Source organism: Canis aureus, chromosome 23, assembly GCF_053574225.1.
Source record: "Canis aureus isolate CA01 chromosome 23, VMU_Caureus_v.1.0, whole genome shotgun sequence".
In the NCBI taxonomy this organism is placed as follows: domain Eukaryota; kingdom Metazoa; phylum Chordata; class Mammalia; order Carnivora; family Canidae; genus Canis; species Canis aureus.
Genome location: NC_135633.1, coordinates 3,094,607 through 3,120,536, shown reverse-complemented (window position 1 = coordinate 3,120,536; position 25,930 = coordinate 3,094,607). Strand labels below are relative to the sequence as shown.

The window sequence follows — 25,930 nt, the reverse complement described above, 5'->3', positions numbered from 1 at the left end:
CTGAAGTAGGGTAATCTCTAAAACAGACCATTTAGTTGCGCCAAACAGGAGCCCCAAATAAACTTCCATAACTCTGAAGGGGAAAAATATGGTGAGTCAGTTAGGAAGGAACACACACACACACACACACACACGCGTACACCCCAAGTGCTGGGATTAAATTAAAAGAAATCGATCCTATCAGGTTGGAATCCCCCTGCCCCATGATCTGTTTTTCAGGACAAGCAAGTCTACTCCCTCCCACACAAACCAATCTGATTGTTTCATAAGCCAAATGGTAATTGTAAGGAGAAGCCAAGTAAGAAGTCCTGAAAGAAAGAGACGTTTTTGTTTTATAGGTGCTCTTTAACTGAGCAAAGAGGACCCATTGGTAAAGTATATATTTAATATATATTTAGCTGGGAACATCTACTTTTTCCTTTTTCTCTTTTTTTCCTCCTCTTCGAAAAAACACAGTAGTTGATCAGATAACTCCACGTCTATGATGCTTCCACAGGGCTTCAATTTGAACAGGTCACGTGGGCTAAATGGAAAACCAGATTTCAACAAATCATACTCACGGATAAGCCTATAAATTTTTCAGAAAAAAATTTGCCTTTAAATACTGGTGATCCTTGCTTTTTCTTTCTCTTTTTTGAAAGTTCATCGCATAGAATAAAAGCCCAACAGAGCTTTGAGTAACAAGACAGGTTAAAGAGGGAAACAGTTTTCCCATTTCTCTCTGCTTTTGTTTGGATTACCATTCACCTTTGTCATGAGTTGAGAAAGGGATTGTGAAGAGTAGAAATGACCCGGCAAGCTCCTTCACAGACACCCAAACAATCGAGCCTCAGCAACACCCAAGTCTTTCCTGTTCTTCCACACTCTTGCCTGGGCCTCGGGCAGCTCCCATCAGCCACTGGTCTCGAAAGCACCTCCTCCCTTGAAATACCCTCCTCAGCATATCCATTTGGCCAAGCAGGCTGGTGGGGGGCCGGGGGGCCGGGGGCATCAGGTTCCCCTATATCTGGAAGTGTGCTTTTTCCTTTCCAGTTCAAACATGTTAGGTAGAAAAAAGGAAAGAGAAAAAGAAAAGAGCGACAGAGGGAGACGGAAAGCTTCAAATGGCAGGTTGGAATGTAATTAGTGTTGCTTGGTTCAGATGCCTGTAGGTGTGAGCACTTGCAGCAGTCAGGGGGACATGGGCACCGTGTCGTCTTCGAGGACAGGGACAACGTTTGTGGTCGTGGGAAATGTACCCTTCACGCAAGGTATCCATCAAGAATCAAGGTATCGAGTTCCAAGTTTTGTAAAAATCCGTTCAGCCAAAACTTCTTCCAACCCGTCAATGAACACGTCATAGAAAATGAGTGGAGTCCGGAATATACACTGACAGGCGTGGGATGTTGGTGATAAAAATAAATGAAAAGAATTTATATTTTCCTTAATTGTCTCACTCCCTTGGAGAGCTTAAGACATTCTGCGGACCATCTGCAGGCCGACACCCCCTCGCCTCTTTCTTCTGCGGCCTATTCAGGTAATCGCAGCACATGTTTCATTGGGTTATGATGAAGATCCAAGGAGTTATCGTCTGTCAAGCACTTAGCATGTGATTGGCATGAAGAAGGCATTTGGTAAATAAAACGTTTACTATTATTACTAGTACTGTCAGCTTACTGTCAATATAACTAAAACCAATATTCTTACTGTACAACCAACCCGGTTACTCTATCCTAAGATCCCATAAACAGTTACCACTATTCTTCCAAACTCTCAAGGTAAAAAATAAATAAATAAATAAATAAATAAATAAATAAATAAATAATAAAAAATAAGAAATCCTTCCTCATTAAGGTACTCATTTCTCTCTCTCTCTCTTTTAACACTAGAAATGTAGTAATTCAAAGTCCCACATTTTGAAAGACATTGATAACCTAGAAAGTAACCATGCATCCTGAAAGGTACAGAATCAAGAGACCCCACGTTATAAAGAATAGGCTGAGAAATTGAGTAGACTTGGAGAAAGAGGGAATGAAGGAGACACGTGATTTTAGTGGACTGTAACTGAAGGACTGGTAGAGTGGGATAAACACGTCCTACACGGTTTTGAAATCACATCAGGACCAAGATGTCGAATGTATCTTAAAAGGTAGCTCTGTTGAGGCGCCTGGGTGACCCAGTGGGTTAAGCGTCCTGACTCTTGATTTCAGCTCAGGTCCTGATCTCAGGGCTGGCATCTGGCTCTGCATTGGGTGTGGAGCTTGCCTGAGATTCTCTCTCTCTCTCCCTCCCTCCTTCCCTTTCCCCCAGCCTCCCCACCCCCCCATGGCCTCTTTCTCTCTCCATCTCTCTCTTTCTCAAACAGAAAAAGGTAACTGGGTCTCAATATAGAGAAGGTGAGTTTGGAAGCCACGTACGTTTATTCAGCGTGTGTTGATATTTTGAGGTGTCTTTTGCCTTTGATTCTTGGCAGGTAGTTTGAGCAAGGGAACAACCCCTCGGTTTATAAATAGATCAGGTTAAGTACCAACAAGAATAAATAACAAGATAAACAAATTAGGATACGTGCATGTATTTTTTGTCCCCACTTGTGTTTTGCCTGTGGACGCTCCATCTTCCATGTTGATGTTTATTTGCTATGAAACCAGAACCTTTTCTACCTGTCGTCGGCTTGCCACCCACTGGAAAAGCATAGCCTTATACAAAGAAGACTTATAATAGCCTCATGTCTGGTACACAGAGGCACATGTCCGTATGGGCGTCGATAGGAGTGAGGAGTCAATGTGCCTTCAGAAGCATTGATCCCATCCCGGGAGGCTTCCTCAGATACACTTTCTCTCTACGGGGGTGTCCTGGAGCCTCTCAGACAACTCAGGGTGCCATTCTTACTTTTGTAATTACCTCACTTTTTCTCGAACTCTGGAACCTCGTGGTGATCTTTGAACTTTCTGGTACAGCACTGCTGGCCAAAAGAAGGGGCTTAGTATTATCTGAATGATGTGTTTAACTTTATATACAAGGAGAAATGAAAGATCTGTTTTCTGTGTTGAAGTATGATTGTCTACCACCGTAATGGAAGCGCGCCTTCCGAAACCCGATTGAGGCCAGGCAAGGTCTTGCCTGTGGGCCAAGTATGGCCTGCAGCCTGCTTTGTCCAGCTTAGGAGGTCAGAAGAGTTTTTACATTCTTACAAATTTTTAAAAAATAAAAACAAGAATTCGTGCTAGGGACTGTAGATAGCCTGGAAAGCCAAAAATATGTGCTGTCTGTCCTTTTGCGTGAAATATTTGTCACCCCAGACTTAAACAGTCACAACATTTCTCCTTTTCTTGTCCTTACGAATGGCACGTTATTTAAGGACCTGGTTATATTATTCTGTACTTACTGGAACCATCACTGTCCTCTGAAACCACCTTTAAGGAAAAACCTGCCAGCCTCCCCTTATGCTATCAGGGAAATTAGGTGCCCTACCCATTCTGCTTATGTTTGCACTTCCTGTGAGCCCCTTACTCGAAATCTATGAGGTAAATGCCCAAGTTTGAACTAAATAATATCTTTGATGATTTCTCTAGGTCATAGTACTGCCCTGTGGCTATTGTAAGGTATTAAGAAAAAAAAAACTGGACGAGGGTACCTGAGTAAGCATAAGCACATGAAGCCCTGCCAATTGCGTCTCTCTTTTTATCATTAGGTAACTTTAGTGTGGTTGAGCTAACTGCAGAAAACAGTCTTTTCTTGTCTTGGCCCGGCTTCATAACCTAAATCATCCAAGTTAATGATTTGAGGAGGTATATGTAAAACTATCACCTGAAAGTTGTGTTCTTTTAATGGAAAGTATTTTTTAAAGTTACGTTAATGGCACATAAAGTCTTCCTATCTGTAAGTTCAAGGAAGGCCACGAGCTGTTTCGTCCTGCCTGACCTTGAATCTCCCAGTGTCTACTGCGGTACCTGGTACGTAGGGGGGCGGGATCTACTACGTAGAAGGGGCCTGTTAAGCAGTCACTGTGTGTGTGTGTGTGTGTGTGTGTGTGTGTGTGTGTGTGTGTGGATGTGCCTCCCCTTCATCCCATGACAGCGAAGTCCCGTTTCTATGGTCAAGTGTCACTTTCTGCTAATGAGGAGCTAATCATTATATGGAACAAGTGAAGGTGTTCTACTTCTTCTTTGTCAATCTGAAATCCTAGAATATTATATGCGAGGGGAGTGAGACTGACACAATTGAACACTGACACGTCGACCCAATTTCAGAAGGCCAAATATGTAGTCGTTAATGGAATCATAGTCAACGCTGAGGTGCTCAGTCCGCAATGCCTTGTGGCTCTCTTTTCGCTTGATTTTCTTTCCTATAAATACTTCATGCCCTCAAAATTTGGTGTGTTTCTTCATAAAAAGAAGTCATGGATTCCTAAGGAAGATGAAGATTCATAAAAATACTCAGTGAAGGTTTAGATTAAACTAAACCAGAATACGTGGGGCACCCAGGTACCTCAGTCGGTTAGGCATCTGCCTTCGGCTCAGGTCATGACCTCAAGGTGCTGGGATCGAGCCCCACGTCAGGCTCCCTGCTCAGTGAGGATTTGCTTCTCCCTCTGCTTCTGCCCCTTCTGCTGCTCATGCTCTCTCTCTCACTCTCTCTCAAATAAATAAATCTTTTAAAAAATAAACTAACCATAATATCGAGGCACACTATTTTAAAACATAAAAATCCCAGAGAAATAAAGTGAGACAAGAGTGGGTTGCTCGCAGAGCCTGGGAACTTTTATACTGCATTTAGAAAATGAAACGTATAAGTAAAAAAGTAGATGATGGAAGAGAAATAGCACAATGCACTGGGTGATAGTACCTCCTAGAATAAATAAATTGCATTAAAATCCCCCTCAGTAGAACAAGTGTACTAATTTAGCATCTTAAAAGCATTTTTTCCCCCAAAAGTCATGTGCAATTGAATGTCAGTTAAAATAGCACAGAGATGATTAGTTGTACCTTCAATGTGTGGGGTATTTTTCTCCCTTAAGAAATTTTCGGAGCTTCTGGGGATCCCTGGGTGGCTCAGCGGTTTGGCGCCAGCCTTCGGCCCAGGGCGTGATCCTGGAGTCCCAGGATCGAGTCCCACGTCGGGCTCCCTGCATGGAGCCTGCTTCTCCCTCTGCCTGGGTCCCTGCCTCTCTCTCTCCTGTGTCTCTCATGAACAAATAGATAAAATCTTAAAAAAAAAAAAAAAAAAAAAAAAAGAAATTTTCGGAGCTTTTAAGCAAACACAATTATGAAAGTGCGTATGTCCTTGGTTCGGAACTTATCTAAAATTTCTGGGAAAAAAACCCACAAAGAACTCTTTTCCTCTGGATCCTGATTCAGCATGTTTATCTATCTTATTTACTTTTAGCCACTGTGTTTCTGTTTACAGCACATGAAACACTCTCCCCAGAACAAAGGTCCCAGCGTTGATAAGTCAAACCCCAAACTCTGGCAGCCGACCGAACGGCAGGAGCCAGAGTCCCCTTGAATTGTTCGCACTCTTAGAAGTCGCGTTCAGACTCGATCTGCCTGAGATTCCTTGTAACTGGGATTTGTCGCTCGCGGCAGGTGGCTGACAGGATTCACCTGCAAGGAGCAGAAACATGCACTGTGCCATCCAAAAGGCAGAGGTGCTGGACGGGGCTCATCTGATGCAGATCTTGTGGCACGATGGCGCGGAGTCTCTCTACCCGGCTGTATGGCTGAGAGACAACTGCCAGTGCCCCGACTGCTACCTGGACTCGGCAAAAGCACGGAAACTTCTCGTCGAAGCTCTTGATGTGAACATTGTTATTAAAGGCTTGACATTCGACAGAAGAAAGGTAACCGGCTCTAAACTCTCCCTCCTTTCCCTCCCAGGTTGAAGGAAGGGCCCAGTCTCCGATAACTCAAATAGTGACCTCTTCGTCATTTGATTGTGCATATAAAATACTAGAGAACCACGTGCACCTGGTGCAAAGTAAGCTCGCTCGGTGAAAGGGGGCTTCTCTTATCGTCACTGCCATCTGTACCTCTGCTCCTGTGGCAGTGTGGCTCAGCATTCCTTCAGAGCGTGACAGCCTCAGACCCGGGCCGGTGACTTCTACAAGAAAAAGAATGCTTCTGGGCTTTAGTTCCTCCCTGTAAAGTAGGGCTACTAGCACGGCTATCCGTAGAGGCGACACGAGGATTCAGCGGGAAGATGTGGGTGGAAACGCTCACCCCGGTGTCTGGCTCGCAGTGAGCACCCAGAAACGCGGACTGATGGACGCGTTTTGAGTCAAATGAGAGAGTCGATAGGCAAGGCCTGTTTTAGGATTCCCCAAAACCCTAGCTCTCAAAACCACAGACTGGATGGGGCCAGCAGCCTGTGTTTCTCCCAGACTCACCAGGAGAGTTAGCAGGAGAGCAAGTGTGACCAGCGAGGTCACGGCTCTCCCCCCGACTCCTGTCGCCATCTGGGCTCAAGGACTTTATTCCCAGGGTTCACTGGTCACTCGCTGTGTGACCTTAGAACCACTATTTACCCTTCCGTCCCTCACTTGAAAAAGTGACTACTAGTAGTTCCTTCCTTCTAGAGTCGCACGAGGACGAGAAGAGTTACGCCTGTGGTGCTCGTCTTACAGGACAAGGGGCGGTTGTCACTGTCACTGATTATGATGATGGTGTGTCTCCTCATCATCCCTCCGAGTTCTGACACTCCTAGAGGGGTGAACTCCGTGATGTCTGACTTCAAGTCATCACGGGACGTTTGGAAATGACAGGTGTAGAGGCCACAGCACAAGAACTCCGCATCTAGCTCGGTTTTATTTCTTACGTGGCGTCCAAGAGGCCTCTGACCACACCTGTATCCCCTTGGCATTCAGCTTGCTTGTCTTCCAAGGCCTGCAAGTACATATGTGAAAACACACACACGCACACACACACACACACACACACACACAAAATAAATAAATAAAAGACTAAAGCCTAATTGCATCCCCTGATTATCTTAAGGTGACCTTCAGAAACAGCTACAGGGAACCCAAGGGCATGTACGCAGAATACAAGGTGACACTCGCTTTCTGTGTTACCAGGTTTGCATCACGTGGCCGAACGAGCATTGCAGTGAATTTGAAGCTGACTGGCTGAAGAAAAGATGCTTTTCACAACAGGCCAGGGAAAAACTCCAGAGAGAATTGTTTTTGCCAGGTAACCTTGACCAAGACCGTCAATGTCTTTTAAAAACTTGTAAGACATTTTGCCCAGAAGCCAATTCAAAGCCTTGTGCTTTGGTTAAGACGTTTATCGTAATTTATGCGGGATGTTTAATGATTTACCAGTGCAGAGCATTTGTTAGGATGAAAGGAAATATAGACGAGTTCTAGACATCCTAAAGAGACAGGAAGAGAAGAGGGACAGCAAACTTGTCCCCTTGTCGTCTAACATGAACCCAGCACACTGGATACTCCCTGAGTGACCGCGGCAAAGGAGTAGGTGGGGGAAGCAGACGTGCCCTTCTTATTTTTATCTAAAGCCAGAACAATACAAAATCGACAAAGTGGGAATTCCTAGCCGGGTACCCACAGATAAAATTATGTGATTCCCCTACAATACTGTCAAATGAGAATGGGAGCGTGTGCATGGGTGCACGCATGCTGTGTGTGCTTAGCACATTTGTGTGGGGAGAGATGGATGGGTCTCAAGAAAATGTAAATGTGTGACCACAAAAATGTTCAGAAAATCTGCCACAGTTGGGTCTGGTGGAAAAAGATTATTCTTGACTGAGAGACAGGATAAAAGAAATACCAATACAGGTAAAAAGTTAATTATGTCCTCTCTGTATACTTGGAACGTTTGTATCGTAAGATGACATGGGACAAAGAAAAACTCTGAAAATATCATGATTCCTGTGTATTTAGCAGAATCTTGACTTCTACAAGCACACTGGCCAGGCAGGTCTCCCTGAACTTCCTTTTCCACCGTTGACCAGATATATTGGATGAGCCTTGTTGAATTCTGCAACACCCCTTCTGAGAATTCTGGGTCATGCACCAAGACAGAGACCTCACCTCCTCCTTTCAGATCCGGAATTCTCAAACATGGATAGTAAGTGGTTTCAAACGCTAGGTTCCTGGGTTAACAGATGTCACTAATTAATGAGCTGGAGCCACGCAGCTCTGCTTTGTCCCATGGTCATCGGTAGGGCGCGACGTTGTCCCCTTCCTGTTCAGGCACAGGCCCGTGCGGTCCAGAACTGGGTTCCTCTATGTCCCTAGTTTCATCATTCTGGCAACTGACCAGGTTTTGCTCTCGTGCTTTCTGTCTAAACTGCCAGGAATCCGCTTTCTTCTTTAGCTAGCTAGCTGGGGGAATCCAGATGGGCATCTGGGGAAAGATGTTTATCCGGCCTTCCCTGGTGTGTGCACTGCTAGATTCTTCAAGGAGTCTCCAGTTACATAACTGAGTAGCAATTATCTGGGTCAAATAGCACTTTCACGAATGTATTATTATTTTTTATTTATTTTAGATTTCTTCTGGTACTCAAAATATTTTTCCTTAACTCTGCCCCGATTTTGTAATCCTGTTGGATTTTGCTTTCATTTCCTTCAAGTTCTTCTTTTGATTATTCGAGGAGGGGAGAAAGCCAACGTTTTATTATTACAGCGTAAGCTTTTAAGCTTTGTAAAAAGATACAGCCACCCTCCTCCACTAATACTTCTCGACTAATGCAGTTTTATAGCTTCCATTTCTCAGGACTATCGGGCAGTAGCAAAATGGAAATGATACTACACTCAGTTAAGTAGTGGAAAAAACAAGTCACACTGACAGGCTGCAGTCATGAATAATATACGGAGAACTGGCTGCTATTTAGACCCTGGAAAATACTTTAATGGTTTAAAACAAGATCAGATTTTTAAAATACATTCTCAAGCTGTGCACTTGGTGGGGTAAAGGAGAAAGCGACAGGCCATCTTTGGAATATTCCTTCTATGGCTTTTTGCCTGTAGAACTTGACACCTCATTGTCCTGCCATCGCATATTTCTTTGAACATTGATACTCCAGAACATGTAAACAAACCCAGTTACCTTTGTGAAAAGATTTTGTTTTTCATCCCCAGTGGCCATGTTCCCTCTTCTGCTTTAGAGCGAGGGAAGACTTTTAAAATCTGGCATCAAGATGCAGGCCACTTTTCCTTGATCTTCCCTTGGCACTAGCTGTCGAACTCAAAAAGTGAAAAGATGCATAATGATGAGCCAGAAAAACCAAACAAAACAACTCTTGTCAATGGACAGCCGCAGCTGGAAGGAAGACATGGATAATAGTCATTCCCTCATAAATTTCTATTCAGTTGCACATATACTGAACATCTCTTTTGTGCCGGAAACCCTGTAAGGAAATACCAAGTTAAAAAAAGACACAGATTCTGTCCTCAAGGATTTATCATGTCTAGGAGGGGGGCCCCAGCCATGAAAACAAATAAGTATAATATGTTATTTGAAGTACATGAAAGCATGCAGAGAAGGTTAATTATAACGTAGAGGAAGAAATCTGAAGAGACAAGAAAATAATCCTCAGAAGCCTGGTGATACGGGAGCTGGATTTGAAAGATTGGTTCATCAGACAAAGATAGTAAGGAAAGTCTTGACAGAGAAAAGGGCGTGTAGGAAATAGTGGATGTGTAAAATAGTAGGGTAGGCTTGGAAATTGCAATTAGTTTAATATTAGTGAAGTTCAAATCGTTAAGGCAGCAGGGAAGAAGGAAGTGGCCAAACCTTGAAGCAGCATCATGCCCTACGAAGGAGCTCAATCCAAAATCCCATGGGAAGGACATTTCTCAACATAGAGCTCAAGTGTATTTCCTTCCATTTGTTTCCAGGCTGAATCTCTTCCTATAGGGCCAGAGAATCGAGTTTAATATCTCTGTACGTTTAAGAAGTTTGCTTCATTTTCTTTTGAATGCATTTTACATCTTCAGAATTACATCATTTTGATTTTGACCAGATGTGTATAATTTCTAAAATACTTACAAGCTTGTGAAGATCGTCTTAGCTTCCTCTTTCTCTGGTTGGGTTCTCCCATCTTGTGGTAGTACCCGTTGGTTCTTGGCTTGTGTTTCTCTTACAGAAGAGAGTGGAGCGAGTGGCCCTGTGGTGGAAACTCTTGGTCATGGTCACCTGTGTTGGATGGATTGGCGTGGGGAGTGGGGCGGGGAGCAAGGGGACCATAGCATGGCCCAGAAATAGCCCAACAAGAGGCATTGAGAACTTAAGCCAGGGGAGTAGCAGAGATGATGGGAAAGACTTTGTATCCAAGAGAAACATATATTGACCTGTAAGAGAGGAGGTAGCTGGCCTCGTTCCCTATTCTCCACCAATTTAAAAGCTGACTTTGAAGCCTAGCATGTAAATGTTTCCAAACATAGGAATGAAAATTGAAAACTCCAATAAAACATTGGAGATATGAAGATTTTCATGAATGTAATTGTATTTTAGCTTCCATGTCAAATTGAAGCGATTATACACTCATTTTTGTGCTTAATTTTGAGAATCAAAATTCCCAAAACATGATAGATGGGACTAAAATGGGAAAAATCAATATATAGTATGATCTTATATATAGGAACCCGAAGACTTGTTCTTTTTATTAATATTCAGCATCAGAATGAATGCTCATTTTTCTATCTACTTGAACTGGTACTAAAATATTTGTATACTATCCTCTGACTTTAATATTTGTCATGTCAAATTGAGGTTTAAAAGATTGCAATTTGAAGAAACTCTTTTTTCCATGGAAGCAGTCTGCTCACTTTTTCTCAGCAGCCCAGGTGCTGAGTACATTGCATAGTCAGAAAAGAACATTTCCCCTCAATTCACTATAGCAGAGTGAATCTTCACCTACTTATTTAGTTGAATTACCACTCATCAGTCCATAGCTATAAGCCCCCCTTTTGTTTCAAAAGGAACATGCCACAAGAGGGAGTCAAAACTCTCATATAACTCGCAGGGCCCTCTAAAATCTCTGGGCCTTTCCCATAGCAGGGGGAAGAAAAAGCAGAGCTCCCCCTTTCTTGCAGAAAGCCATGCATTTCCTTGAAAATGAAGGTTTTTATTATGGCAGGAAGAACAGATCTGGTTAAAAAAGCAAAAATCACTATTTTTTTAAATTAACAAGTAATGAACACAATACATATGTCTAACTCCCACTGATAATTCCCCCGTTCCCTAAGCCTTGCTCCACACTTGACTCATTCTTGAAGTCCTACAGGTGGGAATCTGCAGTGCAAGTCAGGAATGGAGTGAGGGTATTTGCTTCATCTACTACTTGGTAATTACAAAAAGGACTGGGAGTATGTTTTTTTTTCTGCCTCGGAGTGCCCCAGCTGTGTCAGGGCTGCCGTTAGTAGGCTTTGGAACAGTTCTTGAAAAAGCTGCATCAGGGGGTGTCTGGGTGGCTCAGCCAGCTGAGCATCCAACCCTTGATTTCTGCTCATGTCGTGGCCTCAGGGTTTGGGGATTGAGCCCCGTGTGAGGCTCCTCACTCAGCGGGGAGTCCGCTCAAGATTCTCCCTCTCTCTCGCTCTGCCCCTGCCCTCACTCACATGCTCTCTCTCTCATAAATAAATCAACCTTAACAAAACAAAACCAATCCGCTGCATCAGAACAGTCAAGCCACCATGTCTTGTGCCCAGATGTATTCCCTTCTCGAGAAAGAACTAGTCAGCATCCCTCGCCTGCTGTCATCCAGGCTCACACTCTGGTGTGCAGGTGGGAGACTGGCTCAGTCGTCGTCTGTGTAAGAAGCCAGTCTCTGTTCCTTTGGCCTACCCTGTCTGAAATGGACCTAGTGAGTTTCAGAGAAATGTCTTTGGGGTTTTAATGAAACCTGTAATGTTTCACACACACAGGCGTGTCTTGAATGTCTGTGAGTTTATGAATGTGTGTTTTGCTCCCTGTTTCCTCTGTGCCGTATTGCTGTCTTCCAGTTTGTCCAATTTTTCTCTGAATTACAAGGCATTTATTCTTCTACTCAGTGTCTGCATGTACTTGATGAACTCGGACATACTATCTAAAGAGTCTAACATCCCGACGTGGGATGGAGCCTCCCTCGTCCTGTCCTGTCGGTGGGCTGAGGTGGGAGGCTCACAGCTTGAGAAGAGCCCTGCAGTGCCCTCTATGCAGCAGACGCCACTAACCTGGTGGATGTTCCCACAGCCATCTGCCTAGTTTGGGAATTCATTTCTAAACTTTAGGTAAAATCCTCTTTCTTTCATCCTCGCTTATCTCCATTTATACTTCCAGCAAGAAAACACATAACCACATTCTCAGAAATAAATATTAAAGATAACTCTATCTTACAGTTGGGTACATTACAGAAATACGAAAAACAGAGTCCATATATTCTCTTATTACTTTTAAGAATTCTTAGATAAGAAACATTAACGACATTCTTTTGAAGAAAAAATTTTTTGATTTTTTAAAAAATCAATTTTTAATTACTTAACAACTTCATAGAGGAAAATACCATTGCATCACCCAATGTTACTGCTAAACAGGACCTTAAAAAGCTGGTGTCTTCAAAAGTCTTGAAAAAGTCTGTGGCTATTTTTGAGAACCTAAAACAAATGTATCTTAAGGAAGAATTATTGTGGTAGGTTTCCTTTTCCCATTTTCTCAGTATACTTACCACACTCAAAATTAAGGAAAATATACTAACATTTTTTACTCTTGGAAAAGTAATTTTCTGTTATTACACTAAAGTAAATTTTTTTCTTTTCTTTTCTCTGTTTTTCTTTGCTTTTTTTTTTTTTTTTTTCCAAAGAGTGTAAAAGTAGAGTGGGCTTTCTTAAATGAGGGAAAAGCTTCAGTTTCTCACAAACTAGGTTTGCTTTTTCTTACAGCCCAGGAATGAATTTTATAGCATATGGCTATTGGATGGCAAATTTTGAATTTATAAATTTAGAAAATTCCACATGGTGGCAATTTCAAGAAGTAAAATTGGATTACTTAATATGCTGGCTTTATTTTTCCCAAACCTATGCATAAGTTGTATACTTAACCTGTCATCTTTGCTAGGACCTACACATCAGGAGATTCACCAGTCAAAAAAAAAAATGGGACAACTGATTTAAAAGCTATTATTTCTCACTCTGGTTCCACTTTGCGTTTTCAAGATGGCAGACCACTGAAATACACAACTTTAGTTTTGGGATAATAGATATCTTTATTATACTTAAATTCCTTCCTTGGAATTCCAATCCCAAACTTTCAAATGTGCCCATGGAAAAAAAAATTGATTTATTTTTTCTTTCAATTTTTCTATCTCTACAGGGAAAAAAAGATTAAAACAAGTGATGTTGCTATTTATACATTCTATCAATTTGCCTGATTTCTAATTTAGTAAACAAAAAAATAATTATTAAGCTCTACTCCACTCAATGGATTCCCTAACTTTATTATTTTTCTCAAAATTTTGTATTTTTCTTAATCTGCAACTTTGCTCTTAATCAAAAGAGCAACATTGCACGAAAATCAGTGTGCTTGACCCGTGGCCTTGTTAGGTGTGCGATTTTGAGCAACTTACTTTTCTGTACCCCACCACCTTTATCTGTATGATAGAGATAGCACCTATTTAACTTTAAGGAGTGCCAGGTTGGGTGAAAAGCACTGTCATACTTCACATATAAATTCACTTCATCCTTACACCACTCCCTCGAAAGCACTATAAATAACTAGAGAACAGCTCTGAGAGGGGCTTGACCCTCTTGAACAGTATATCAGTTTCCCAAAAAATTAAAATTAAAATTAAAAATACAGAATTCTGTTAGTGAAATTTTTCTCTTTTACTCCCACTGGCTGTCAGGCTCCTATGTATATGGTCTGCTTGTCCAGAGAAGACTGGTATTCAACAAGTTATAGGGAGAAACGATTGTATGGGCTGTCACTCTTGCCAACAACTTAATTGGAGCTTTTTATCACCTCTTATGTAGATTACTAAAATAACATGGCCTCTGCTCACGCCCACCTTGCACAGCCCTGCAGGGTAATCTTTCTGATGCCCACCTTCAAATCTCTTCTGCCTGGCTCTGCTGTCTCACTGCAGCACGATAAAGTCCTAGGTCTTCACTGGAGCTTTTCAATCATCCCAGCCTGACGCCCCCTCCACAAATCTGTAGATTTTGTCTAAACTCTGCCTGTTTCCTAGATCACTTATTCCATTCTTTCTCTCTGGCCAAACTTCACCTCTCCGTTCTGCAAGGCCCACCTCGCATCCCATTGAAACCCTTTGCCAACAATCGTACCCTATATTTACAGTATCCCTAAGCCAATTTACAAAGTACAGATAAGAAAGAAAGCCCAGAAAACAGATCTCATTTCACTGGTAATACTGAAGTGCAAGGCTGTAACATAACAATGGAAGCATACCCGTTTCTTCAAAAAAGAATTTTGTTAGAATTTGTTAGGAGAGAAAGTCAAGTGTGGTAGGTCAAGAAAGCTCTTCACCTGTGAAACAACATTGTGTTATGGAATGAGAACAGGCTTTGGAGACAGTAGAGCTGGCTTTGACTCTCTGCTCTGTGAACTTAGTTTCATAAATGATCTGAACCTCATTTTTTTTTTCATATGTAGAAAGGTAATGCCTCTCAGTTTTGGAATGTAGAGAGTTAAATGGTGAAATGTAGGTGCTTGTTCCCTTTTTCCTCCAAAGTAGACAGCTATGAACATAGATGAACATAGGAGCAGAGGCATAGAAAAGAGTATTTGGGTAAGGACGGAAGGAGAAATAAATAATGGTGACATGACAATATCTTCTGTTTGAGTTCCCGTTACATGGAGAATAATCATGTCATGTTCCTGACTAAAAACATGAGGGTGGCTTGGAGGTGAATCTTTGCTATGAGAGGGATTTTAATTGCTCAGGCATTGATTTGAAATCTGAGCCAAAATTTCACCTACTTGGCAGAGGTTTTATTTTATTTATTTAAATAAATTTAAGAAAGAAGTGAAAAGACTGGTCAACTATGAACCTAATTGCAATCAGGGACATAGAAATATTTGCTGAAGCTGGGACGATCAGCAAACTTGGGAGAAAGTGGCTGTGTTGTCTATTAGCTAAGGACTGCTACAGATGAGAATACCAGCCATCAGCAGACATTTTCCACATAGGAGCTAAATATCTTCAGGAAAAAAAATCTCTGACCCAAACTAGCTACAATCTCATGACCATATAAAAGCAGATAATCTCAGTAACAAAGATAAAGGGAAGGTATCTATCTAAAGAGAACAATGTGCTCATTCAAGAAGGAAGCACAGAGTCTCGAAGCCCTAACGTCAATAGAGCATAATAGGAGTTTCTAGAATAAATCGATCAATCCAAATATATGATGGAAACCAAAAGGGGATTTATAAAGTGATTTACTTGGAGCCCCCCCCCCAAATGAGGAAACCGGAGGTAAGACAGCCCCCCTGACAGTACAAATGATTTTAGAGAAACTTGCTCCAGTCTTTCCCATCTTAGTTGAGGCAATTCCATCTCTCTGGGAGCAGGACCATCCTCTTGATCTCTTTTACATACATCCAGTCTATCAAGAAAATCTATTGTTATTTAGATGTCAGTCAAAGTAATATAGAATCCATCCACATCTCACTACCTCCACTACCAACTACCAACGTCATACACCCTCTTCTTCCTCTGCCTTTTCTACTCCTTCTCCAGTCTTCCTTCTTCGCATTTTTCGAAAGCATTACTCTGTGTCAGGCACTGGCCTCAGTAGCTACTATTTATTGCTCTATTTAATCCTAGCAACAACAAAAAATAAATAAATAAATAAATAAATAAATAAATAAATAAATAAAAAATAAAAAAATAAAAAAAATCCTAGCAACAACCTCACAAAAGCAGCGTTAGTATTATAACTCTTTTACACATAAGGAAAATGATAAAAATTAAGTAACTAGTCCAAAATCAAAGAAACAACACAAACACACAACGGAGCCAAGATTTAACATCTGTTCTGTTAAATACCATTCCGTCACTCTCCCCTCTTCCATGTGGTTCCTGTGATTTGTGTGGGCTCCTCATTCTGCGTCACCGCAATTGTTGCACTGAATGGTCATTGTCCTGTGTGTTTGACCGTCTTCCCCACTAGCCAGTTGGGGAATAACTAATCTAGGGAAATAATTAATATTAGTAAAGGTGTCATTTATTGAGTACCTACTATGCACTATGAATTTATTCAGCAAATATTTGCTTTCTATGTTCTAGAACAGGTACCGTTCTATGTGGTGGGGATGCGGTGGTGAACAAAACAGAGAAAGACTCTATTTATAGGGAGTTTACATTCTGTCGGAGAAAAAAATCAATAAATCTACAAATATATATATTTTTAAATATATATATGTGTGTACACACTATGTATAATATATATAAATTTGCAAATACATCTACAGCATATCAAGTGCCATGAAGACACAGACACAGGGGGTGGTGGGGATGTATGGATGTTCTCTTCTACCTTTTCACCGAAATAAGTAGCAAAGTTGTCAGTTGAGCATAAGTAGGAGGAGGAAGTGGATAGTTTGAGGATGGAGAACATGAGAAAAGGTCAGCTAGTAAGAGAAAGTTACGCAGACGTTAGCAAACACACAATAAGAGCAGTCTTGGTGGTGTGTTTTCCTGTTCAGTGGCTCTGGTTCATGTGCAGATTTAATCAGGAACACTGTGTGAAATTGTTCATAGACAGCGTACCATTCACATTTCATAACAACCCCGCAAGTCATTTTCATCCTGTATTTTCCGGGTGGAATAACCAAACTGAGATAGTGTATCACTTTCTGAAGTTCTTGCAGATGGGAAGTCTCAGAAGTCAGGTTTGAATCCAGATCTGTCACCCTCAGACCTCAAGCTACTAACGTTGACACAATGTCCCTAACAAATTGGAGCTGCATCCCATCTCTACACAGGCTTCACACATTCTCAGTGAACTAGCTTTGGAAAAGAAGACATGACTGACAGACAATTTTTATACATTTTTGTTGACTAAAAAGTTAATCTGAGTCAACAGAGTTGAGACAGACAAAAAAAAAAAAAGATTAATTAAATTTGGGTTGCATGAATGAAAACGAGGCAGCGAGCCCACTGTGCGGGCATGGGCCAGACCACATCTAGTGCTGGTTTCAGACACCAGTGCTGTTGGAGAGCATCAGCAAACTCGAGCACATCATACAACGGGGAGCAGAGAGCCCAGGGCAGGGCTTGGAAGCCATAAAACATGAAAAACCTGGGTAATCCAAGAGCTATTTGAATTTAGAGGAACTTAGCCCGGTAGCTGTGCTTATATGCATCTCCAGGACTGTCCTATTCTGTGTGATTAGGGAGCACGGGGCCTAAAAGAGGGGTGGCAGCAGTAGAGTGTATGTTAGCATGAGGAAGAAGCGTGTGACCACTGGAACTGTCTGGAACCAATATGGACCACTCCATAGGGAGATCTATGTGGGATACACGATGGAAAGTGACCAAGAGGGTTTTCTATAACCTTTTCATGGATGTCATAGGGGATAGTCACAGCATGAACAAAAGGTAAAACTGAATTTCCTGTTTGCCCTGAAATTCTAAGGGACGGCTGAGATAAAAATCTCCCTTCTTGACATCGTATGTGTTTGTTTTCCTTCAACATACACCCCTTCCTGAAGCTCTGTAATCACAGTAATTGTGGGGTTTCCCAGCCCTGACAAGCATGAGCTGTGTGATGCTACACAAATTATCTAAGATCCTTAGGCCTGTCTTCTCATCAATGAAATGGACGATACTAGGACTTCTGTTATAGGGTTTGTTGTGAGGATTACATGAATGGATCCTTGTGAAGTGCTCAGAAGTGTGCCTAGAATCCTAAGTGCTCGATAAATGTTAGCTCTCGGTTTTCAAGTACTCATCACACCCTGCCTTTTAGGGTCCCTGCCTTGTTTTATCATGTGTTCTTGGATTCTCCACCTAGAAGATCACTGTTGTCATAGGGCTAAGCATTTAGAATACACCAGGTACCTACTAGTCCAAAACAAAAATGTGTTTCTCTCCTTTCAGGCAACATAAACCCGTGTAGAAGTGTGTTTTATACATTCTCGCGGAGACTTTTTGAATTTGGTGGGATTATCAAGACCCTAGGGAAAAAGTTTTATTGATTTCTCCATCTTTTAAAATACTGAAGAGTGCTCAGACAATCTTCTTTTTCAGGGGTTGCTTCCAGTCTCTAGTCCTCATTAGAAAATAAGCAAAGGTTTGTTTGGGATACAGAACGTTTGGGTTTTCTGGAAACCTACTGCTTGCCAGCGTTGGCCTATGTGCTTGGGACTGGGGGGCAGGCAGGGGCTGTGGAGGTGAGGAAGTAAAGACACCTGCCATAGTCTCCATCCCTTGCAGGGAACCTGCAGTCCTAGTGGAAGAATGAGCTGAAGTTTGGCCTGATTGACCCTTGCTTGCTTTTCTGCTTTGTCTCCCATCCTTCGTCCTTCGCTTTGCCTGGGTTCTAGCCCTAGTGACTGAGTTCCTCCCAAAAGAGGAGAGATTTTCCATCTTCCTGCTGTCCCTCCCACTGAGACACACCACACTTCTCCCTGGCTTTTTCATGACTGCCTTCTCTCACCCCCTGGGATCTGGCGTAAGTAGCATCTCTTTAGCTAGAACTTTCTTAACTGCCATGTCTAGCTAGGTCCCCCACCCCACTCCCAATTGTCTGCCAATGCGCCCCATTTGTTACCTCCGTAGCACTTGCTACAGTGTTTTTATGTATTTGTTTGCTCATTCACCTTTCCCTTCACAAAGCAGATGTGCAATCACATCTGTTTTTATTCACTAATGTGACCTCTTTAGAATCGCAAGGCTTTCAACCAGTATGTGTTGAATAAGTACAAGATCATTTCAGCGTAATGTGGAGGGCGCTGAGACGGAGGTGTGTTTCGGTGCTGGGGGACCACAGGGGACAACCATCTAGCTGATTCTTACTGGCCCTAGAGGAGGGCATCGCGGAGGCGGGCAATTCCCCACCGTGGCCCCTCAGTCCTCTTCCCATGGATTCCACCACTTGCCTGTGCAGGGCTGCCACTCTGCTGGAGGGTTTTCTCTGGCTTGACTAACACAGAAAGACCCAGAAGTGCCTAGAGAAGCAGTCAATGGGAGTAGGCATGGGTGGCCTGTGCACCCCAGCCTGCTTGTCCCCGGGTAGGACAACTCTCAATTATAGTTTACAGGATTGCCATATGGTCCAGCAGTTCTTTTAACCATTCATTAGAATGATTTCCAGAAGCTTCCTTCCTAGTCTTAATGTCCCTACCTCCTATTAGTTCTTCCAGGGAAATCTCCTCAATACATTGCTTGCATTCAGATCCTCACCTTAGGTCAGCTTCTAGAAAACCTCAGAGTCTAAGAGAGGACAAGTGATCAGATACTTTTTTTTAATATATTTTTTTAATTTATTCATGAGAGACACAGAGAGAGAGGCAGAGACACAGGCAGAGGGAGAAGCAGGCTCTCCATGGGGAGCCCGATGAGGGCCTGGATCCCAGGACCCCAGGGTCACGGCCTGAGCCAAAGGCAGATGCTCAACCACTGAGCCACCTCAGGGGCCCCCAGATTCTTGATACGTGTTGAGTTCACCAGACAAGAAGTAAAAGAATATCCAAAGAGGCAGTCTCCTCTTAGCACATGGAAGGGACTCAAAGCCCTATTTCCACCCAGGTATTTTCCTCTACAAGGGTCGGATTTTGGTTTTGGCTGGGTCCCTGCAAAGTATTCCTAGGAAGAGAGAATAAGAGATGGGCTGATCCTCAGCACATTAGACTAGCTGTGTCAGCGCCCAGAGCACAGTGCAGCACCGCCGGACAGAAGGTTCTAAAGGCAAAAGAACACATTGCAACCCAGCATGCTGCCCTCCTGAATCTTGAACTAAAGAGCTTCTTTGTGTCTTTTCCTTTTTTGAAATACAGCTCAGGATCCAGGAATGTGATGCTTAACCCCAAAGAGGAAACCCCTGTACAAATGGTTCCTTGAAAGCCAGCATGTAGCTTGTTCATAAATTTTATGATGTGTGAAGCACATGTTCAAGGAAGTATTTATTAGTAGGCCATAAGTTAAATTAGAAAGGGTGGTTCATGCCTTAAATATTCCGTCATTTTCCATACTGTTTATGTATCCAGACCCACGTGTGAAATTTAAATTTGCTTTTAATGTATTCACCTGACGAATGATTTACTCTACTCAAACATGTTTTCTCTTGGGTCCGTGGTAGTTATGTTTCGTAGTTGGGGGAGACCGGGGAGGTGCTTTTAAATTACTTTTCAATGTTAAATTTTCTGTGCAGCTATCATGAAATGATTTTACCAGTGGATTGAAACATAGTTTATTTCCCCCCATAAATTAGAATATTTTATATTTGGAAGCTATGATGAATTTAGAAACTGGTTGGTCACAGTGCTATCTCGGAAAGTCACATTTAGTGTAACGGAAGGTATGAGTGGCTCACGTTAGGACACAGTTTCTATAGTGAGCTGTGGCCCTTGGTTGCGATTTTTGTAAAGTCCTTGCCGGGCCATGCCAGAATGAGAGCTTTAGTTGGAAAATTGTGAACTTTGCAGAACTTAAAAGTCCTGGTTACCACCCTCTGATAGTATAATGTCCTGTAAATCAGAAATTCCTTATAGTGGAAGACTAACTGTGTAGAGTACTGACAGCCTGGCTTTATACTGGAGTCTCAGTGTGAATATGGTTAATTTTATACACGTAAAGAGTAACATATTTATTGAAACCTAACTCATTCTGTGTTTTTAAAACAAAGAATAGCGTGTGTGCGTGTGTGTGTGTGTGTGTGTGTGTGTATGAGAGAGAGAGAGAGAGAGAGAGAGAGAGAGATTCTATAATGGGAAAACAATTCACGTAGAAACAAAAACTTGGGGGCTGGGGTAGCTCATTCGGGTTAAACATCTGCCCTCCACTCAGGTCCTGATCCTGGGATCAAGCCCCGCATCAGACTCCCTGCTCGGTGGAGAGCTGCTTTCCCTCTCCCTCTGCCCCTTCCCCCTGCTCATGCTCTCTCTCTCTCTCTCTCTCTCTTGCTCAATCTCAAATAAATAAAATCTTTAAACCAACAAAGAAAGAAACAAAAACTCATTAAAACATGCTATAAACGTCTATAGATATATATACAGTATGTGCCCAAGGAGATCCTCCTTGAATCCACAAAGTAGTCAAAATATGAACTTGGAAAATGTTTTTTCAATCTCTATGTGTTCTATTTCCCTGACACACAGTCACCGACACTTTCTGGAATGTGATAATGGCCTTAAGTAAAATCAAATTATCATGGAAACCTGAAATACACTGGTATGAATCAAAGAAGAGAAGCTAGCTGGTTTTTAAGCCTTGGTTCATTTCACAAAAGGTGAACAGCAGTGGTGGTGTTGTATAATGAAACCTACTCATCATGCTTTTTCTGAATTTAAAATCCTACCTAGGAGCAAAGATATAAATATATATATATGTTTTTTTCATTCCATTGCTTCTTGGCCTTATGGCTAAGATCAGGTATAGAATTTTTTTTTAATTCCAATATAATTAACACAGAGTGTTATATTCAAGATTTATCTTTAAGCCCCCATGCTTGAACAAGTTCTGACAAAGTGGTCCTAAGTGTAACTTGCTTTGCTTTCTTTTTTATCTAGTGGATTTCCTTTGTAAGGGACAGAAGAAGCAATGGACACTCAGACATAGGTTATAAAAATACAGGTGACAACAGTATGTCAAAGCATCACTTGTTTATGTGTAGTCATTAAAATTATAGACTTTGGAATCGGTTGCCTGGATTTGACGAGCTACCTCTGCAAATCATTAGCTCCGCATGATTTGGATCTCTGTTCCCTTCACTATAACTTGGGAATGCTGAAAGCATCTTTTGCAAATTTTTTTTGTGGACATTAAAGGATAACATGTGGAAAGCACCTAGCACTGTGCCTAACATCTAGAAAGCGCTCAGCAAATACCAGCTATTATCATAGGTGGTAGGAATAGCAGTAGTCTACTGTGCCAGGCACTCTACTAGGCTCTTTGCATGGTCAACAGATGACCTGCACAGTAAATATAATTATGACTATTTTATAAGAGAAAAGACACCAGGAAACTAGCTGGTAAGATGCAGGACAATGATTCAAACCCGGTCCCTGTGCCTCCATATTGTTTACCCTATTCATATCCTATTTCATTTGGTACCGACTGCATAGGCTGTTTAGCTGGTGGCTAACTAGCTGGTGGAAGAGCAGGAGGTGACCTCCTGAACCTGCAGGCACTTTTTCACCCCTAAAGCTACTATCTGACTCCTAAGAAATCCTTGTTTCTGCAGAAACAGCCATGTTGACATCAAAGAAGAGGGAATGATTTCCAGTCACAACAACTACAGCGGAACACTGTTCCATTCCTCATTCTTAAACTGGGGGCTTGAGGTTGTTTTCTATGACATGATGTACATCCCCCAGTTTGAGAGGTGAGGCACTGCTCAGGATGATATTGAGATCATAAGATCTCATTTGTCACTTGTTAAGGAAGGTTTGCTTTCCTAAGGCAGAATTTTTTCTTCCAAAAAATAAAGAAATCAAATGGATTAGCTAGAGTTAGGTGTCTCCTGAAGGCAGTTATTAATATCTGAGTTATTTCCCTTGGCAGAATTACATTCTGCCTCCTTTGGGAGAGCCTGGTTTGCAAAGCAAATTATTTTTTTTCCATTTGATTTCCTTTCTGTTTCTTCAAGTAAACATTTTTCATGAGCATTTGGTCATGAGGAATTAGAAAGCCAATGAATGCATTTGGCTTTATCTACAGTGGTGCTGTCATCAAAGGATCTATGCAAAATGCATTTTATATGCATCCCAGGACCACACCTTTCATCTTTTCTTCCCCATGAACTATTTCTGTTGACTCCAAAGAACGATTTGACCTCAGAGAAAGCTTCTTATCAGGTGAAATTAGAGGAAGAAGGAGCTGTACTGTAGCAAACACTCCTCCCACCTCTAGGAATGCGCATATGCTGTTCTAAGTCCGTCTTTCAGATTTTATCATCTTTTTGGAGTTGACCAATGTCCCATGGCCATTGAAACACACAGTGTCCCAGTAGGGACGTTTCCAAACAAGAGTCCAGGCAAAAAAAAAAGCCCTAAGGACATAGAGATCAAGAACTACCCATAAGCTAAACATTCTCTTGACAAATGGGGTATAGTGAATACTGTCATGGGTCGGGCAGTGGTGGGCAGGAGGTATATGGTAGACTGACATGGCTCCAGGGAAGAAAAACTAGTAGCTTGAGCAATTTAATGTGACTGAAATTTCATAAATTCCATGATCAATCAGAGGTTGACTTCAATGAACTAGTCCCTTCGCTGAGGTTCTTGGTTTTTGTAAAAAACAATGTAATCCCATCTGGTTTCTTCTTTTTCTTACTCACAGAATGTCAGTACTGGGGCGCAGAGCTCCAGCTACCTACACTGGATTTTGAAGATGTCTTAAAAAATGATGAACACGCCTACCAGTGGCTCTCCAGCCTCAAGAAAGTAGGCATAGTACGACTCACGGGAGCATCTGACAAACGAGGACAAGTTTTAAAACTTGGGAAAAGGATTGGTTTCCTTTATCTCACATTTTATGGGTGAGTCACAGAATACTTTATATTTTGCCACTATATACAAAGTTTGATGTATTTCCCAGAAGGGAGACTCTTTTGATTGGAGATACCCTGTTTCCATAATGGCCCTAGTGGGAAGTCAGATGGGAAGATGAGCCTAAAAGTGGCATTTCTCTGAGAATTACTGAGATTTTAAAGGATCCTAAAAGCCCAGAGGCATCAGACATCAAAGATACTAGTTGCAGGTGTTGGGTTAGTTTGCTAGGGCTACCATAAGAGGATCCCATAGAGTAGGTGGCTCAAACAACAGAAGTCCACTATGAAGGTGCCGGCAGGTTTGGTTTCTGGTGAGAGCTCTCTTCCTGACCTGGAGATGGCCACCCTCTCACGGGGTTTCCACGTGGCCTCTCCTCTCTGTACCTGTGCTGCTGGTGTGTCTTCCTCTTCTTCTAAGGGCACCAGTCCTATTGGAGGAGGGCCCCACCCTTACGACTTCATTTAACTTTAGTCACCTTCTTAAAGGCTCTGTCTCCAAATACAGTCACCTTGGTGATTAGGGCTTCGTCATTGGACTGGGGGGGAGGGGGTGGAGCACCGTTCAGTTCATAGCAGGTAGGATGGAAGACTTTGTTTCACGAAGACTTTTATAAATGCTGAACTTCATTAAATTTTTACCACCCAAGACTTGGCGCAAAATAAAGTAGGGCCCTAGGGGAATGAAACCAGCCACCAGATGTGTTAAAAAAAGATAAAACTAACATGCAGAAAATTAAGTCTACACACTGGAGCGAGGAACAGGAAATGTAACTGATTTTAACTTTGGAACAAAAGGCCGTTTGCATAAGAATTGCCTGGGAGGTAACATGCATTATGGATAATGAAACACTAACAACAGGAAACGCTTATTTGGAGGTGGGGGTTATGCATTTCCAATCTGCAGGGTGAACCCTTCCTGTGGGACACATCCAACTATTCTTGGGCTCTCGAGCAGAGGCCCCTGGGGGTGAAAAGGACCTTCAAACTTCAAAGGTTGCAAAACTGGTAGCGCACAGGCTGTGTGCGGATATGTTTTGGTTGGCCCACAAGATGCTGAAAGAAAATAGAATTAGTTGTCAACACTTAAAAACTGGGAGATTTTATATTAAATATGGATCTGACTTTATGTGAAAAATCAAATCTGGCAACAATGGAGACCAAATCTCTGCGTGCCAGGAACCTGCTTGATGTAAGCAGAGGGTGCCCCGGGGAAGAGAGCACGTCCTCAGGGGCCAGTTGCACAAAGTGTGCCCCCACTCCCACCTCAGACCTGCGAGGGCCCTGCCTGCCCTGGAGGTTGCCACCCCTGACCTAGAGCAAGACCCTATCCGTAGGTAAACAGAGGTTCAAAAATAGCTGATCATTTGCCTCCAATGATTGGATCGAGTTTTTTCAGGGCAAAAGACTCTGTCTTATGTAGGCTTCGACGACCCAGCCCCCACCCCAGCCCAAGAACCTACTTGTGCCATCAGCACACTTGTGGCCTACGTAATTTTTATCTCCCCTACATCTGCAAGAATTTAAGCTGTTTTGGGGTGCCTGGGTGGCTCAGTGGGTCAAGCAGCTGATTTGATTCTGACTCAGGTCATGACCTCTGGGTCATGGGAGCCTGCTTGACACCGCCTCTATCCCTCTGCCGCTCCCCCCACTCACCCATGCTCCTACTCTCTCTAAAATAAAAAATAAGTAGGGATGCTTGGGTGACTCAGTGGTTGAGCATCTGCCTTCAGCCCAGGGCATGATCCCAGGATCCTGGGATCGAATCCCGCATCAGGCTCCCCACACGGAGCCTGCTTCTCCCTCTGCCTGTGTCTCTGCCTCTCTCTCTGTGCCTCTCATGGATAAATAAGTAAAATCATAAATAAATAAATAAATAAATAAATAAATAAATAAATAAATAAATAAATAAATATTTTTAAAAATGTGAGCTGTTTTACAGATTATTATCAGTAACAACAGACAAAACAAAGAGTAGGAAAAAGTCTTGAAATTACTAAGAGCCTCAATCCAATTATTTGTTGTTTATTTAATGTCCACAGTTTTCTGAAATAGACATTATCCCCCAGTTCACTGATAAGGAATCTGAAGTCCAGAGAATTAAACTATAATCCAAGTTTTCACAGGTAGTGGAAGAGGAACCATAGTTAGAATCCAGGTCTGTCTGACGCACAGGCTTCCTAATCCACCTCACCATCATGATATGAAGGAAGAGCATGGAAAGGATGCTTTTCGGCACCAGAAGTCAACAGAATACTTCCAAATAAATCTCTTCTATCTTCTTTT

The 25,930-nt window shown here is 42.3% G+C and overlaps 1 protein-coding gene and 1 long non-coding RNA gene across 5 annotated transcripts in view; one reads left to right on the top strand and one right to left on the bottom strand.

Annotated features, from left to right (window-relative positions):
• BBOX1 (gamma-butyrobetaine hydroxylase 1) overlaps window positions 1–25,930 on the top strand; it is a 59,107-nt gene that overhangs the window by 2,355 nt on the left and 30,822 nt on the right. For both annotated transcript variants that reach the window (XM_077866160.1, XM_077866162.1), the window contains exons 2-4: window positions 5,565–5,818; window positions 7,052–7,166; window positions 23,437–23,635. In XM_077866160.1, coding sequence (XP_077722286.1) covers window positions 5,600–5,818; window positions 7,052–7,166; window positions 23,437–23,635 — 533 coding nt within the window. In that variant the 5' untranslated portion in view covers window positions 5,565–5,599. The remainder of the gene's footprint in view (window positions 1–5,564; window positions 5,819–7,051; window positions 7,167–23,436; window positions 23,636–25,930) is intronic.
• LOC144294503 (uncharacterized) overlaps window positions 1–25,930 on the bottom strand; it is a 52,242-nt gene that overhangs the window by 1,681 nt on the left and 24,631 nt on the right. The window contains exons 4-5 of one of the 3 annotated variants that reach the window (XR_013361865.1): window positions 6,365–6,860; window positions 5,314–6,078 (exon numbers count right to left, since the gene is read on the bottom strand). The exons of 1 other annotated variant lie outside the window; for it this stretch is intronic. This is a non-coding gene — a long non-coding RNA (uncharacterized LOC144294503). Of the gene's footprint in view, window positions 1–5,313; window positions 6,079–6,364; window positions 6,861–25,930 lie in introns of those variants that run through there. One more of the 3 variants, XR_013361866.1, reaches the window with a different exon arrangement.